The sequence below is a fragment of the Narcine bancroftii genome, chromosome 1, assembly GCF_036971445.1.
Source record: "Narcine bancroftii isolate sNarBan1 chromosome 1, sNarBan1.hap1, whole genome shotgun sequence".
In the NCBI taxonomy this organism is placed as follows: Eukaryota; Metazoa; Chordata; class Chondrichthyes; order Torpediniformes; family Narcinidae; genus Narcine; species Narcine bancroftii.
Window position 1 is genome coordinate 141,889,690 of NC_091469.1, and position 16,971 is coordinate 141,906,660.

Genomic DNA, 16,971 nt, shown 5'->3' on the forward strand with positions numbered 1-16,971 from the left:
ATCAACTCGTTTATTGCCATCAAATTACACAAGTACAACCCTACAAAACAATGTTCTCCAGTGCAAAACTTGCAGACACACAACCAGACAAAATACACCAAAAATATATATGCTGGGGAAGTATTCATACATACAAATAAATAAATATTATTTTGTAAATGTGAGTGTCTCAAATGGTTATACGAGCAATTCCTTTGGTTGTTCAACTTATCTCACTGCCCTTGGGAAAAAGCTGTTCCTCAACCTAGTGGTGCCGTCTCTGATACTCCTGTATCTCTTTCCTAATGAGAGCAAAGGAAAAATGATATGTGTGGGGTGGAAGGAATCCTCAATGATTTTGCACGCCCTCCTTAGACAGTGATCCCACCGATCACATCAATGACATGGTAGGAGGGATCCTCTCTTATGGTCCTGTGGACCTCCAATCCATTTCTCTGCAGCAACCGTACTGCGCTGTGATACAGCCGACCACAACATTCTCAATAGAGCTCCTGTAGAAGGTTGACATTATGGTGGCCAGTAGCCTTTCCTGCTTCAGTCTTCTCAGGAAGTGCAGTCACTGTTGCGCCTTCCAGACAAATGAGGTATTGTGTGTCCATGATAGGTCATGAAATAAGTGAACTCCAGGGTACTTGGTGCTCCCTCCTCTCTCCACTACCGAGTTATTGATGTGTAGTGGAGGGTTGCCGTTCCTGGCCCTCCTGAAGTCCACGATCATCTCCTTTGTCTTGTCCAAATTGAGACTCAGGTTGTTATTCTCACACCACATCATTTTTGTGACTGATGAGGCCAAGTACTCTTGTGCCATCTGCAAACTTGATGACACCGTTGGAGCTAGATCCGGTGATGCAGTCATGGGTCAGTAGCATGAACACTCTTAAGTTCTTTCCTTCCCAAGACAATGGCAAGATTGGATTGGGAGCAGATACAGGAACCGGGTGTGTTCTGCCGTGGTGTGGAATGGTAGGGAGTCAGTGGTGAACAGGAGAAGTAAAGAAAAACAGTGTTTAATCTTTATGGGTCCATTGTAGGGTGGAGTTTTATTGCTCTTCTCCTACCCTTCAAAATCAAATCCTTAAAAACAAAAATGAATCAAAGAGAGGAACTGGTTGGATGAAGTGCAAATGGGTGATAGCAATCCTTGGAATTCACTTAACCAGTGACCTATCGTGGTCACAAAGCATCTCCTTACTTGTTAGGAAGGCACAACAATGACTGCACGTCCTGAGAAGACTAAAACCTGTCAACCTTATTCCAAAGCTCTGTTAGGAGTGTTCTGGCCTGCTGCATCGCAGCATGGTACGGTTGCTGCAGAGAAATGGATTGGAGGTCATCCACAAGGCCATAAGAGTGGCAGGGAGGATCAATGGAATCTCCCTCTGACCATCGACCTGATCGATTGGAATTGGTGTCTGAAGAGGGTGCCAAAAATCAATGAGGACCCCTTCCACCCTGCAAACAGCATCTTTCAGCTACTCCCATCAGGAAAGAGATACTGGAGTATAAGAGCCAGAAGCACCAGGCTGAAGAACAGCTTCTTCCCGTGGCTAGTGAAGATAATGAACGACCAAAGGAACTGCTCACACTAGCCATCCAAGACTCCCATATTTAGGAAGCAAAATCTATTTATTTATTTATTTGTAGCTATAAATACTTGTCCTGCATATGTATTGTTTGTCTGTATGTGTGTTATGTCTGGTTGTGTGTCTGCATGTTTTGCCCCGAGGACCAGAGAATACTGTTTCGTTCGGTTGAACTTGTGCAATCAGATGAAAATTAACTTGGCTTGATAGTTCTGACATCGAGAGTCACTGGGGTCTTACTCGTTTCACCCGCCCCACCATCAACGTGATCCCGGGATCATTGTCTGAAGAGGACTCACAAAATCCTTGAGGACCCCTACCACTACAAAAGCATCTTCAAGCTACTCCCATCAAGAAAGAGATTCAGGAGTATCAGAGCTAGAACCACCAGGTTAAGAAACAATTTCTTCCCACGGGCAGTGAGACAGCAGAATAACAGATGAACTGCTCATACAAACCCTCCGAGATGCTACTATTTATTTAACAATATTTATTTATTTTTGTATATGTACATTGCTACTACATATATAATAATTTGTCTCTATGCATGTTATGTCTGGTTGGGTGTTTTCATGTTTTTACATTGAGGCCCGGAAAACACTGTTTTGTCGGGTTGTACTCTTACAATCGGATGATAATAAACTTGAACTTGCAGTCCCTTCCACAGCATTGCATGTGTGAGGCTTTCAGAGCCTTAACTCAGTAAGGATGCAGGGTTAAGGAGTAAAGCACAAAAGTCTGCAGGCACCGTGGTTGAAGTAAAATCAGTGCTGGAGAAATTCAGCTGGTAAAACGGTGTTCTGAGGTGAAGGGTTGACAAATCAGGATAATGTGAGACTCAGGACTTGAATGGGTGACGGAGGCAGATTCACACACAAATTTAAGTGTATTTAAGTCACCAAGGCATGGAAGGTTATTGCCACATGCTGGTAAATTGGATCAGAATCGATAGACCGATGGCTCCATTAAAGATAAGCAGCTTTTTTCTCTGCTGTGTTATTCGCCTCCTTTCCTGTGATGTGGACTTTGTGGGTCAACAGGACTGTCCCTGTTGGACGTAAAGAAGTCCAACAGCAAGTGCTTTCTCAGGCATGTTTCTCAATAAATAATATTTTACAGCTTGGTATATCTCCCCTTCACTGTAGTACGTTTCCGCGAATTGTAAACATTCCTCTGTGGTTGGTAGGTGGCACTGTGAGGGGAGCACATCAGACGTGGAGTCAGTGGATAAGTGACCACTTGAGGTTGTCACTTTTACCTCTGGCAATCCATTTAATTACAGAAACAGGGAAAGACCCTTCACATTCTTCAGGTTAAGAGAACAGCACAATTGCTATATACAAATGTACTGGAGAAACTCAGCAGGGCCCAGGCCTGAAAATAAAATGGCAGCACTGCTGCTGGTGCGGACCCAGGGAGGGTGGGGAGTGGAGACAGAGCTCTCCCCTGCAGGGTCGTACTGCCCAGTCTGATGACCGACTGCTTCATACAGGTTTTAGATGGCCTGTTAAAGGACCCAGTGGTGTTTTATTTAAAATCCTGTAACCAGGGGGTCTGGGCTCAAGATGGTGGCACCTGTGTTCGGCAGCACCCTCGAGGGGTTGCATGCTCTGGGGAAGCAGCGGACTGGCACAGGGCACCAGTAAAACAGAGAACACCCCCCCCCCCCGCCCATTGAGGAGAAGCAGAGGACATGACTGTAAAGATGTTTTCCATGGTGGTGGACCAGCGAGGGGCTCTACAGCTGAATGCCACACACAGGCGGTAAGCAATTGGCAGCTTGCAGGCAAGGAACCCACACGGGCTGCAGGCTGCTTGAGGTCAAAGGACTCACACAAGCCTGTGGGCTGCTGGAGACTGGCTCATGAGGGCCAGGTATCGGAACTGGGGTTCAAGAGGATGCTGAGCGCAAGGAAGGCTCCCATAGGGCTCTGGGCACACATCGTGATGGAGATTTGGAACTGGGCTTCGGTTGCCGATGGTTTGAACTGGATTCCTGTGTGGCTGCAGAGGCTGCAGGAACACTGGAGGTGAATCCACGGACTCAGTGACCCTGGGGGAACTCTCTTTCATTCTCTTTCTTTGACTGCAAGGGGCACCAGGCAATGCTAATGGCTAATCTTTGTTAGGCAATTTTGTGTGATATTACAATTTTGTTTTATTACATGACCATAAATAGTATATGATCTGAAACTTTAGTTACCCTTTATTTTCTACAGACACTGCATGGCCTGCTGAGTTTCTGGAGCATGTTTGTGTATTGCATTCGACTCCAGCATCTGTCAATGTTCTTGTCTAACTGCAGCACAATTGCGGTGGAGAATGGCGTGTGGGAAATATTGTGTATTATGTGTGTACACCGTGATCCAGAGAAACACTGTTTAATCTAGTTTAATATAGTAAGTACAATCAGCTGATAATAAACTTGAACATGGTTTATCAGATTGGCCTGACACCCAGGGAAAAGTTAAAACTTCCTCCCAATTAAACAACACTGCAAATGGCATTTTACGATTGAGCAAGTATGAAACAGAAAAATTAACATAAATACCTTTTACATAAAGAAGTCCAACAGCAAGTGCTTTCTCAGGCATGGGACTCAATAAATAATATTTTACAGCTTGGAATATCTCCCCTTCACTGTGGTACGTTTCCGCGAATTGTAAACATTCCTCTGTGGTTGGTAGGTGGCACTGTGAGGGGAGCACATCAGACGTGGAGTCAGTTACATCACGTGTTCTCAAACAGCGCATAATTTCAGAGATACAGGGGAAGGTGGGTAGAAATTCATCCTCCGTTCCACATGCTGAACATTCAGCAAACAAAGAGGATCTGCAGGGTCAGCAGGCCGGGCAGCATTCAGGGAGAGAAATGGACACTCAACTTCTCGGGCCTCAAAATAAGGATCTCAGCAGTGACTATCCATGGTTGCTGCCTGCCCGGCCCATTCAGTCCCTCCTTCTTTCTGTTAAAGATATTGATCATGATATGACTACCAGCCTACAGCAGGGGGCGAACTCTGTACCTGCAGGAAGATCACCTAAAGGGCTGACTCCACCTGGCCGGTTGTCAATCAGCCAACCTGTATGGACCCCCAACAGGGCTGACTCCACCTGATCGGCTGTCAATCAGCTGACCTGAATAGACCTGGGCTGGCCTATCTTGAGCCAGTCACACAGGGATCCACCAAGGCTTGAATTGGTGTTCAGACTTTTACTGGAATAAAGCCTGTTGTACATTCTTCTGAGTTTTGTGCTTGCTTGTTGCTACCTCAATGCACTGCATGTGTTAATTTTTTACAGTCTTCGATGAGATGCAAATGGTGGCCCGGCTGAAGCTGCTGCAATAGCAGTGCTGCTACTGGGTGCGGACCCAGGGAGAGTGAGGAGCAGAGACACAGTGCTCACATGGGGTCCAAATGCCCAATCCTCCTGCCATTAGCTCCGTACAGGTTTTAAATCGCCTGTTAAAGGAGCTGATGATGGTTTTATTTAAAATCCCATGACAGTGGGTTCTGCGCCCAAGATGGTGGCCCTATGAGGGGTTGCACATGGCACAAGAAAGCAGGGAGACCTTCCCCAGCTTGAGAAGGAGAAGCAGAGGAGACAGCCCATGGGACGGTGACCACGGCAGCAGACCAGTGAGGACTTCTGCGGCTGAGGAAAAAATAGGTGGCGGTAGGGCTGTTGGTGACTCGAGGAGACGAACCTACGCAGGCTGTGGAGACCAGCTCGAGACTGGCTGAAGAGGTGCCAGGTATAGGAACCGGGATGAGAGAGGGTGGTGAGGGGATTGGAGGTTTCCTAATTGAGATGGAAGTTTCGATCTGGAGCTTGGAGGTGAATCTATGAACACTTGGTGATGCTGGGGGAAACTCTCTTTTGCTTCTCTCTCTCTCTGACTGTAAGGGGCAATTCAGGCAATTTCTGCTGAGGGTGACTCTCTCTGCCTTATAGCAGACAAAAGGCAATTTCATGTAATAGGTGAAGGCTTCCTCACCGTGTCAGAGGTTTGGATCAGGAGCTCAGATAGCTGATGGTTTTGACTGTAGTCTGTGTGGTTGCAGAGGTAGCAGGAGCGCTGGAGGTGAATCCATGGACATTCAGAGACTATGAATGGACTCTCTTTTGCCTTTCATTCTCTGACTGTCAGGAGACCTGGGCAATTTCTGCTGATGGCGAATCTTGATCTGCCTTATGGCTGGCTAAATGCAATTCTGTGTAACATTACATCTATTTTATTACATGGGAATAAAATAATATTGAACATTGAATTTAAAAACCAAATGCAAAGAAATGGGACGAGCTAAAGCAGGCAACTTGAACAGCATGGATGAGTTCATCTGAAGGGCCTTTTTCCATGCTATATAACTCTAAAGTTGGGGATGGATGAGGTCTAGGCCTGATGTCCTGCTCACTGAGGGAAAGTGAACGCATAATACATCGCCTCTCAGTGTCGTGATCGCCACGTGGCCACTGTCTGGCTTGTCAGGCAGGAGGTCACTGCAAATGGCCTCTCCTACATTACTGCGTCAGTAGCAACACCTTATCATCGGTGTCCCTCTGTTTTTACTGAGTTTGCTATGTCATGGCACATCCGAGTGTGCGGTGGATGGGTGGCCTGGGCTCATTAGCCTTGATTGGCAGCCAGCCTAAGAGAAGGTCATCTCTGATTTCAAACCTGGGCAGATGGATCTCGTTAGCCTCACCAGGCCATCCATCTAGGAGAAGGACACTCCAGCAGAACACATAGGGCCCGAGGACCTGGCTGTCACTGTCCCAGCGTGCTGGGCCATGGTGGATAAACCCTGGGTGTAAAGAGTGGGGCCACACTGCACTCCACCTAAAAAAAATCCATTGCGCAGGTTCGAACAACTTTCCCATGTCTACAATCCTTCCTGGATCTTCCTTCGTGAAGCCAAGCCATAATAACTCTAAAAACCTGTCTGCACTATTGCAATATTTCATTTACTGAACATTTTTTATGGTGCTAACTGTAAGTGTGAATATTTATTACCTATTTGTCTTTGATTTGTATTACTGTATCACTTTCAATCTTGGGCTAGTTTAATGCATGCTACTATCATTGAAAAGTACCTGTTTGGCTGCAGCGGGTAAGAATTTTGGTATGTGTGCACATTGTAGAAAGGTGTATGACAATAAATTTATTAGACATCATTCTTTGATTTTTGTTCATTTAGAGATGCAAGACAGTAACAGGCCCGTCTGGTTCATGAGCTCATGTTGTCCAAATACACCAATGGGGCCAATTAACTATGCATACTGTACATCTTTGAAACTGGAGCAGCCGGAGGAAACTCATGGAGGTCACAGGGAGAACGTACAAACTCCTTTCAGACTGGGCCAGATTCAAACCTGGGTCACTGGCGCTGTGATAGCACTGTGCCAATCGCTACACTCTCCGTGCTGTCCAAATTATCATTATCATCTGACTCTTGTTGCTGCTATTGGTCATTTAGAAATTTAATCTGTGGACTGAGCAGGAAGGGTCTTGGTCAAGATTCTGAGAGGCATGCATAAAGGTGGACAGCCAGTGTCTATTTCCCAGGGCAGGAGTAGCAAACACTAGAGGACGTCTGTACAAAGTGAAGGGAGGAAGGTTTAGAGGAGACATCAGGGCTAAGAGAGGTGGGTGCCTGGAAGGCATGGTGGTGGAGGCTGAAATATAAGGGGCATTTAAAAGACTCTTAGACAGACACATGGTCGGAAGGTAAATAGAGGGTGATGAGGCAGGAAGGGTTTAGTATTTTTGAAGGTATATATAGACTGGCACACAACATTGTGGGCTGAAAGGCCTGCATTGTGCTGTAATGTTCTAAGTTTTATTCCATTTGACCTCACCCCCTCCAGAGAAATGAAAATGATTTGCTTGTGAGGTGGGCTGTGAGTGAATGAACACTCAAAATGTTACTGTGCTGTATCTCTAAATGAACAAAATTCAAAGAATAATGATAATGAACTTATTGCTACTTGGTATAAGGTCTGGCTCTTCATCCCAAGCCAAACTAACATGCATTGGTTATCTTGAACTATTCCCCCACTCAGCAGGCAGTTTAGGTGAGTCTAGAGTCAGACAATGATCGGATATTGTATATCATCTGTATTTTACAACAATCACTCACTATAAATAATTTTAGTTTCTTTTTAAATTTAATTCCACATTTATTTCATTGTCAGAATTTAAATTCCACTGTTACCACGGTTGGATTGGAACTCACATATCCCAATTTTGAAAAAAAAAGTTCCGGCAAGAGAAACACCAGGTCAGATGCTGGAATCTTGAGTAAATAGTGAGAGTCTGGGTCAGGCACCATCCATGAACTTTCCAGTTAAGACCCTATTGAGCATAAGCTCCTCTCTGCCCCACTTTTCAGTCGCGACTTGCACGTTATAATAAGGCCCAGTGTAAAACCGAGGAACCGCAACTCGTCTCCCATCGGGTCACGCTGCAGCTCAATCACAAATTCTACAGCTTTGGGTCGTTCTCTGTCTCCATCAGCACTGACCACTTCTGCGGTCGGTTAACCATCTGGTGCTATTTGTTCAGTTTTTCTCTCAATTTGACCAATCAGGTTTTCTGGGCCTGCACTGAACACACTTTCACACTCTTAAGTCCATATTCTAACTGCCTTCATCTCTCAGCTTTTGTTCACTTCTTTTCTCTTTCTCTTTCTCAATGACTCCTCCCAAATTCAACCACTCTCCTGTGTTCTTGGGGCAATTCAAAATTACAGTGAATCTGTATTTGTTTGTTTCTGGCTCTGAGACCCCAGAGGAAACACGGATAATTTCTGGGAGAATGGGCAAACTCCACACAGAAAGCACCAGAGGTCAAGATTGTGACAGCAAGAGGCAGAAGGTCTATGAGCTGCAATACTGCTCTGTCAATCCCTTCCCGACTCTGGGATTGGAAACTGATCCTTTCTTCGTCAGTTCCAACAAAGGTCTTCAACTTAAAATGTTAATTGTGTTTCTCTTTCCACACTTGCTGCCCGACCAGTTGAGTGTTTCTATTTTATTCAATTCCTGTTTCTGCTCCTTGAGAGGCTTCCTCAAGCACAATGAGATAGAGAAGTTGGATCTGTAATCTTTAAGTTTAGAAAAATGAGGGGTGATCTTATTGAAATCTGTGAGATCTTTATGACAGGGGAGATGTTGAGGTTTTCTCCACTCATGGGAGTATGTTGAACAAGGGGACATAGATAAGGAGCAAATCATTTAAAACGGAGGTGCATAGGATGTTCTTGTCAAGGGTGATTAATCTCTGGAATTCTCCACCCAGTGGGTTATGGAGACTAGAACACTCGAGTCATTCAAAGAGAAGTAGATCCATTTTTGACCTGGGAAATGAAGGCTCTGTGGAACTGACACAGAAGACAAATTGAGACTGAGGACAGATCAGTCATGACCATGCTAAATGATGGGACAAGCATGAAGGGTGGAGCAGCCTATTCCTGCTTCAAATGCCTTGCGTCGGTAAGTGCTTTCAGTGCTCACTTGCACCTCTTCAAGTACTTTATCATTTACATTTCTCTGCGAAAGTGAAATACAAATATTGCCCTTGCACATTGCGACTTTTACCTTCTCATGGAGATCGTTCACCTCTGCTATGGCTCCTGAGTAAAACGTGCAGAGTTTGACCAACGGCAGCTCGCAGTCAGGGATCATGGTCAGCAAATCGGCCGCAAGGTCCCTGCACAAAGCAAGTCACGACAATTCAACAGGACTCCTCAAGAAACCGGAGAAGTTTGCTTCAGGAGGAGTTAGAGTCACGCAGCGTGGAACAAGTCCTGTAGCCGACTCAGAGTCGGCGCCAAGGCCGGGCATTCACGGGCCTTGCTCCCCAAACCAGATGCTCTGCCCCCATATGCTCTTGGCTTTCTCTCACCATCAGACGCTACCCCACCCAGGTCACTAGCATGTGTCAAGCATCACTAGTAGCTAGCTTGACGCATGCCAGTGACTCTCCCAACAATAAAAGCTTTTGTCTGCTACATTGGAGGGACTGAGGACTTCTTTCTTTGGCTTGGCTTCGCGGATGAAGATTTATGGAGGGGGTAAATGTCCACGTCAGCTGCAGGCTCGTTTGTGGCTGACAAGTCCGATGCGGGACAGGCAGACACGGTTGCAGCGGTTGCAGGGGAAAATTGGTTGGTTGGGGTTGGGTGTTGGGTTTTTCCTCCTTTGCCTTTTGTCAGTGAGGTGGGCATAGGTAGTTAGCAACATTCACACGCACCCCACTCCATGCTGAGAGCGAGTTTACAAGTGCTGCACTGTGCGCACCCTGGTCACGCCAATGCCCCTCCCCCCCCCCCCACCCCGCACTCGTTCTGGCATTGACCCTGGGCCGACTCATCTATGCCAACCAAATTGGAAATGGAATGAGACATCTTAAAAATTAGAATCAACTCCAAGTACTTTTCAATAATATGAGGCTACATTATGGAAAGTACGAATAGCTTGATCAATGAAGTGGGTGAAGATGAACATTGTGCAAGAGGTTCAGGTTGGACAGAGGTACAGAAAGTTTGAGGTTTAAGGAAAACATTTTAGAGCTTGGGGCTTTACTAGCTGAAGACATGGTTCCTCATTGGGCAATGATTATATAAGCAGTCATATTTCCATATGATACAAAAGGAGATTGTTCTGCCCATTATTTCTATTTTGGCTCACAGAGAAATCCCATTTCCCCATTCATTGTCTCTGTAATCTGTTCTCCCCATGTTCCCATTTACTTCCACCCCCACCCTGTAATGTTGTGTTCACTTGGACGGTAAAGGCCATTTAAAGCAGCCAACTAACCTATCAAACCACACATCTTTGCCTTCTCTTTTGCTTCCCTTTCTTGTTTTAATAGTGGCGATGGATTAAAATATTTCTGGGTATCCTATGCACATGACAATACATTGAATCTTGAATGTGAAAGTAAAATGGAGCACCTATCCAATCACAGGGAGAATGTGTAAACTCCACACAGACAGCACCGGAGGTCAGGTTGGAACCTGGATCACTGGGACTATACGGTAATGGCTCCTCTGAGCTGCATGAATTTGGAGGACAGCAGGCATCTCAGAAGAGTGGAGAGCTGGAGGAGTGCTAGTGTTTCCTTCCACATCCAAAAGAAGTGAGTTTGGTGGGTTAATTTTTCACTGTAAACCACTCCTGGTGGATAGGTGAGTGGTAGAATCTGGGGTGGGTTGATGGGAATGTGAGAACAAGATAAGATCATTTGCTTGGGCAGCAGAATGATTAAAGTAACACTGTACCAAGTTTGAATGTGGCACTGTTTGAAGGAGTTTGTACGTACTCCCCTTGTGTAGGCCACTACCAGTAATCACAGAGACAAGCTGAGGAAATGATAGGCTTTAATACACAGAAGAACCTTGCTGGCCTAAATCCCACAATAGGAATGGCGGCAAGGGAAAGGTGGCTCGACCTTTATGGCGCAGGACCAAGGGGGAGGAGTCATAGGGTATGAGTCATGCCTGGGCGGGCCAGCTCCATATATACAACTGACAATGATAACTATCTACAGTGGAGGAAACATATCACCACACCTTGTCTGCGTGGGCTTCCTCTGGGTGCTCCAGTTTCCTCCCACCATTCAAGACATACTAGGGGAGTAGGTCAATTGGATGTAATTAGGCAACATGGGTATGTGGGCTGAAAGGGCCTGTTACCGTGCTGTATGTCTAAATATAAAAGTTTTTAAAAATTGTAGAATTTTTGTAAAATGGGTGGTAGATAACTGGTGTGGAGTCACTGAGCAAAGGTTCCATGACTGATTCTCTAATTACGTGCGCAGGGTTCACTGGCCACCTCTGTTCCCAATAGCCATTCCTGCAGTTTTGCATCAGGAGATCTAGGCACCCATGGGGAATATTTACAACAGAACAGCGGATTAATGTGAAACTTCAAAGGCTACAATTACACTTTCAACGCAGCCGCAATACCTGAATCCAACAGATGGGAAGCTGAATGCAGAAGGTGAAAGAACAAAAAGAAGATTAAAAATAGTAAATAAAAATGGTTGCTTCTTTCTCAATGACAGTGCAAGTGAAAATGTGTAACGGTTGAACAATGTGGACTGCATGGTAAGGAATAACCTGACCCAACGAACACAAAGCCCATGCTTCATGGTATTGACAGCTTGGAAGTTTATGGTTGTCAATTCCCGTACATTCTCCTTATGTGCTACACACTCCCGTGTACTTTTAAAAAGCAATCAATGCTCCTTTAAATAATCCCAGAGTGCTGAGCCAAAACACAGAGGTTGGAGGAACTCAGCCGGTCTCACAGGGTCCATAGGAGGTAAAGATATATTACCAACACTCGGGTTCAAACATCAGTAATATATCTTAACCTCCTATGGATGCTGCGAGACCAGCCGAGATCCTCCAACCTCTTTGTGTTTTGACCACATTCACAGCGTCTGCAGACTTTTGTGTTTTACTGCAGGGTGCTGAGTACATACTGGAAACACTCAACGACAAACTCTCTCACTATTTGCCTCCTTTCTGTTCATTTGACTCAACAGTGACATCTCCACACATTACCACATGATGTACGAAAGAGTACAAAAATAACGTGTGTTGAGGCAGCACAAAAACATAAGGGAAATAGTTTAGAGGCTGGAAACCTTAGGAGAGAGAAGTAGAGTTAACACGTCAGAGTCAATGAGATGAAAGATGGAAGAAGGTAAGTCTGCTCTCGTGGAATCATCGAGGAACCACAATTCCCAAGGTGCATTGCCTGGATTTGAGGCAGCCCTGGCAGAAATGAGCAGCTTCCAAGCCACCAAGTGTTGAAGGCTCAACTGCTTGGGGTGGGTGTGGACTCATACATGATCAGGACCAGGGACAGAGGGCATGCTTTCTTGAGCGAAGGACATCAGAGAACAAGATGGATTGTTACAACAGCGAACAATGAGAAGATGGAGGGACTTAGCAGTTGAGGCAATATGCATGGAGAGGAATGCCTGGGGTCGGGAACCTTTGCTTCTATCCAAAAAAAAACATCATCAACCTGATAGCTCTCCAACCTTGTACCATCGGTTTCTATACTAAACCTAAGATAGGGTTTTCACAACAATTCAATAATTTTCATGTTCACCATTACCAAGCCAACTTGACATATCTTCTTTACCCCTGTCGTCAAGTTCCAGACTATTAATTACATTTAAATTCAACACTTGTGTGGTGGTAAGTTATTACACCACTAGGTCGCCAGGGGCCACCATCTGGTGACCTTGTATATATAAACTGGTTGCAGCTCATTTTCATTAATTCTGGCCTAGGCTTGCACAGAAGCAAGGCCTAGCTTTATATATTACCCTATTAAACCTAGTGTTTTACTTGCACTCTGTCTCGTGTGGTTGATCCTACTCGCCATCAAATTAATAGGCTAATATATATCCAGAATGGATATTGCTTCTGCCCTTGCCCATGCTCCCGACTCCGCCGAAGCCAAGCTCAGGGACCTAGAAATGTGGATGGATCCCACGCAAGTGCCACTGAGTACGGACCAGTCAGAAAGGACGGAGAGCTGCGGGATCAAAATCGTGGGAGAGAGAGGGACTCACCCAGTAGTCGTAGTGGACTACGAAAGGGACAGAAGTATCCCGGAGCAGGTAAAGAGAGGCCAAGGGCCCTGCCTGTAATTCACCGGGACCGGGACCGGCCATGCAACCCAATGGGTTCCTGGTTTATAATCAAGGATCGCGTCAAGTGCGAGTGGAGGGCGTACAGCAAGTCACCCTCCCGATCATGATTTATCGTCAGGACTGCGGGGACGGATTACTACCCTTGAGATACCCCCAACTATTCCCAATCCCCCAAAGGGGGCCCACGTTTCTGCAGGATCAGGCCCGATACGCACCCCCTAGCCACCGAATCAGAGGCTCAGGTTTAGCCAAGTGCTGAGGCCCGACAGGCTGGAGCTGGATCCCAGAACTCCCTGGGGCAAGCACGCACTTTGGCCAATGGCAGAGATGTTTTTTTTAAATTACACGGGTGCTGAAGGAGCGTCAGAAGAGGAGATGCTAATGCTACTGTTACCTCAGCTAGGGGATCGCCCGTACTCGCTTATACAGACACTAAATCGTACTAAGAGGTGATGAACACCCTACAGAGGCACTATAACAGAGCTTGCACAGTGAGCTACACTCTAGGCACCGGCTTATGACCAGGTCGCAGCAAGCAGGGGAGTCAGTGAGAGATTTTACACTGGTGCTGAAAGACTTAGCAAGGGCCTGTACTTTTAAAGCAGTATCAGCCCAAGAGTATGCAGATGATCTTGTAAGGGACAGGATCGTGGCCGGCGTCAGATCTACAGAAATCACACAAAGGCTGCTGGAAAAAAGGATGGTTAAGCTGGAAGAGGCAGAGACTATTGTGGAGGCTCTGGGGGACTCTAGGAGAGAACTAGAAGAGCACTCACTCCTGGACTCAGTAAACCCCTCACAGGGAGAGGAGTATGAGTGATCAAGGGCAGCATATAGCAGCTGCAGCCCCACTGGAGCGCTCCAAGTGCCCTTTTTGCAGACAGCCCAAGCTCCGCAGATCTCACTGCCAGCTAGGGAAAAGGACTGTTCAAAGTGTGGAAAGAGAGGACATTATGCAAAAGTCTGTAGAAGCCTCAAGGCTCCCGCCAAAGCCCTTTCTCATGCAAATGAGAGGCGGGAAAGCTCTTCTTCTTCTTCTTCTTCTTCCTCCTCAGGCAGGCAGAAGCAGAGTTCCATGTGCTGTCGGCCATCTTGGGCAAAGGATGCCGGATAGAGGACATCACCATCCGGGGATGACTAAGATATAGAGTGCTACTATGACCAGGATGCCGAGTATGTGGTTAATATTAAAGTTAATGGGTCGACAGTAAATCGTTTGATGAATAGCGGGAGTACAGAAAGTTTCATAGACCAGGGGCTGGTAGAACGCCTTGCTCTAAACACATACCATATTTTATTAGCGTCTAACAGACATGTAGCAAAAGTAAAACATATCTGCAGGGTCACACTGTAAATCCAGGGCACAGAGTATGAAGAGTTTAAGTTGCGAGTTCTCCCATGCCTCTGTGCCCCCGTCCTACTGGGAGCTAGACTTCCAGTGCCAATTGAAATGCATCGCGATGGTACATAATGGGCCGCTCCCCCCACTGCTCCTTGAGAATAGATGACACTATAGCCTGACGGCCCTGAGTATAGAAACCCACCCCCACCCGACTATTCACGCACCTCACTTCCGACTGCACCCCAGTAGCCACCAAGAGCAGGAGGTACAGCCCGAGGGATAGTGAGTTCATTAGAGCAGAAGTCCGCATGCAAGAGGGCCTTATAGAGAAGAGCTCCAGCCCCTGGAGAGCAGAGGTCATTGCAGTGAAGTCAGGGGAGAAGAGGCGCATGGTGGAGAATTACACTCAGACGATCAACAAATTTACACAGCTGGATGCCTACCCACTACCATGTATTGTGGACATGGCAAACAGCATTGCTCAGTATAAAGTGTTCTCTACCATAGACCTCAAGGCAGTGTATCACCAGTTTCCCATTAGAGAGAATGACCGCATATACACGGCGTTCGAGGCAGACGGCAGGCTGTTTTGGTTCCTCCGCCTCCCCTTTGGCATCACCAGTAGGGTATCCCTGTTCCAGCAGGAGATGGAACGCATAGTTACGATTTGCAGCCTCTCGCAAGCTGACCATGACACTAACCTTCAACATTTTTTTCCGGCAGAAGAGGAACACATTTTAACGTATAATAGTGATAAATGTGTCTTCAGCACCAGGAAACTGGCCATTGTGGGTTATGTTGTGCAGAACGGGGAAATCAGCCTGGACTCTGCCCGTATGCACCCCCTTCTAGACCTCCCAGTCCCACACTCACAGAAAACCTTAAAGAGATGTTTGGGACTTTTCGCATATTACGCACAGTGGATCCCCAACTACGCCAACAGAGCCCGCCCACTCATAAAAGCCTCAGCTTTTCCTCTCAGCCCAGCAGCTGTCAAAGCCTTTACGGAGATTAGGGATCTGATTGCAAAAGCAACCCTGCGATCCATAGATGAGACGATTCCTTTTCAGGTAGAGACGGACACCTCAGACGTAGCGATGGCTGCCACTCTGAACCAGGAGGGGCGACTGGTAGCTTTTTTCTCGCAGACCCTACAGGGGTCCGAGGTAAGGCACTCAGCAGTGGAGAAGGAGGCTCAAGTCATTGTGGAAGCGGTAAGGCACTGGAGACATTATCTGGCATCCCTTGTCAAGGACAAATGATCCGTGGCTTTTATGTTTGATAACCAGAACAGGAGGAAGATAAAAAATGATAAAATCCCACGCTGGAGGAAGAATTGTCTACGTATAGTTATAACATTCTATACCGTCCAGGGAGGTTCAACGAGCCCCCAGATGCACTGTCCAGGGGCACCTGTGCGGCCCTCAATCACATGTCCCAGATGCAGAGCTTGCACAATGAGCTGGGCCACCCGGGAGTCGCTAGACTGTTCCACTTCATAAGGGCCCAAAATCTCCCATTCTCGGTAGAGGAGGTACAGACAGTAAGCAGGGGCTGTCCCATCTGTGCGGAGTACAAACCGCAGTTTCACCGGCCGGATAAAGCCACGCTGATAAAAGCTACAAGACCTTTCGAGCACCTCAGCCTCGACTTTAAAGACACGCTCCCTTCCTACGACAGGAACATCTATTTCCTTAATGCCATAGACGAATACTCATGCTTCCCTTTTGCTGTTCCATGTCCTAATGTATCCTCAGCCACGGTAATAATGTGCCTGCAGTCCATTTTCAGCATGTGTGGGTACCCCAGCTATATACACACAGATAGGGGTGCTGCCATTATGAGTGCTGAGGTCCAGCAGAACCTGAGAGATAGAGGCATCGCCACCAGTTGCACCACAAGCTATAACCCCAGGGGTAATGAGCAAGTAGAAAGAGAAAATGCCACTATTTGGAAAAAGGTCCTACTGACCTTAAAGGCAAAAGACTAACTAGTGGCAAGGTGGCAAGATGTATTACGGGAGGCCTTGCACTCCATATGCTCGCTGTTGTGTACCGCCACTAACACGACACCTCACGGCCATATGTTTTCTTTCTCGAGGAAAGCCGCGACAGGCACGGTGCTGCATAGATGGTTCATTTCACCGGGACCGGCACTCCTCCGTAAACACTGCAGGCCCCATAAAACAGATCCTCTGGTGGAGCCAGTGGAAGTGAGGCACCCGAACCCCCACTATGCATACATCGCATTCAGGGATGGACGGGAAGACTTGGTGGCCATCAAGGACCTCGCACCGACCGGACGTGTCGACGACGGAGGAGAGCAGACCCCTACGAATCAGCGGGAAGGAATCGTGGATGACAT

At 46.8% G+C, this 16,971-nt stretch overlaps 1 protein-coding gene across 1 annotated transcript in view; it reads right to left on the reverse strand.

The window, feature by feature from the left end:
• The window catches only part of wdr17 (WD repeat domain 17), a 144,205-nt gene that overhangs the window by 29,060 nt on the left and 98,174 nt on the right, over positions 1 to 16,971 (reverse strand). The window contains exons 22-23 of the mRNA XM_069940891.1: positions 9,185 to 9,296; positions 4,135 to 4,276 (exon numbers count right to left, since the gene is read on the reverse strand). Coding sequence (XP_069796992.1) covers positions 4,135 to 4,276; positions 9,185 to 9,296 — 254 coding nt within the window. The remainder of the gene's footprint in view (positions 1 to 4,134; positions 4,277 to 9,184; positions 9,297 to 16,971) is intronic.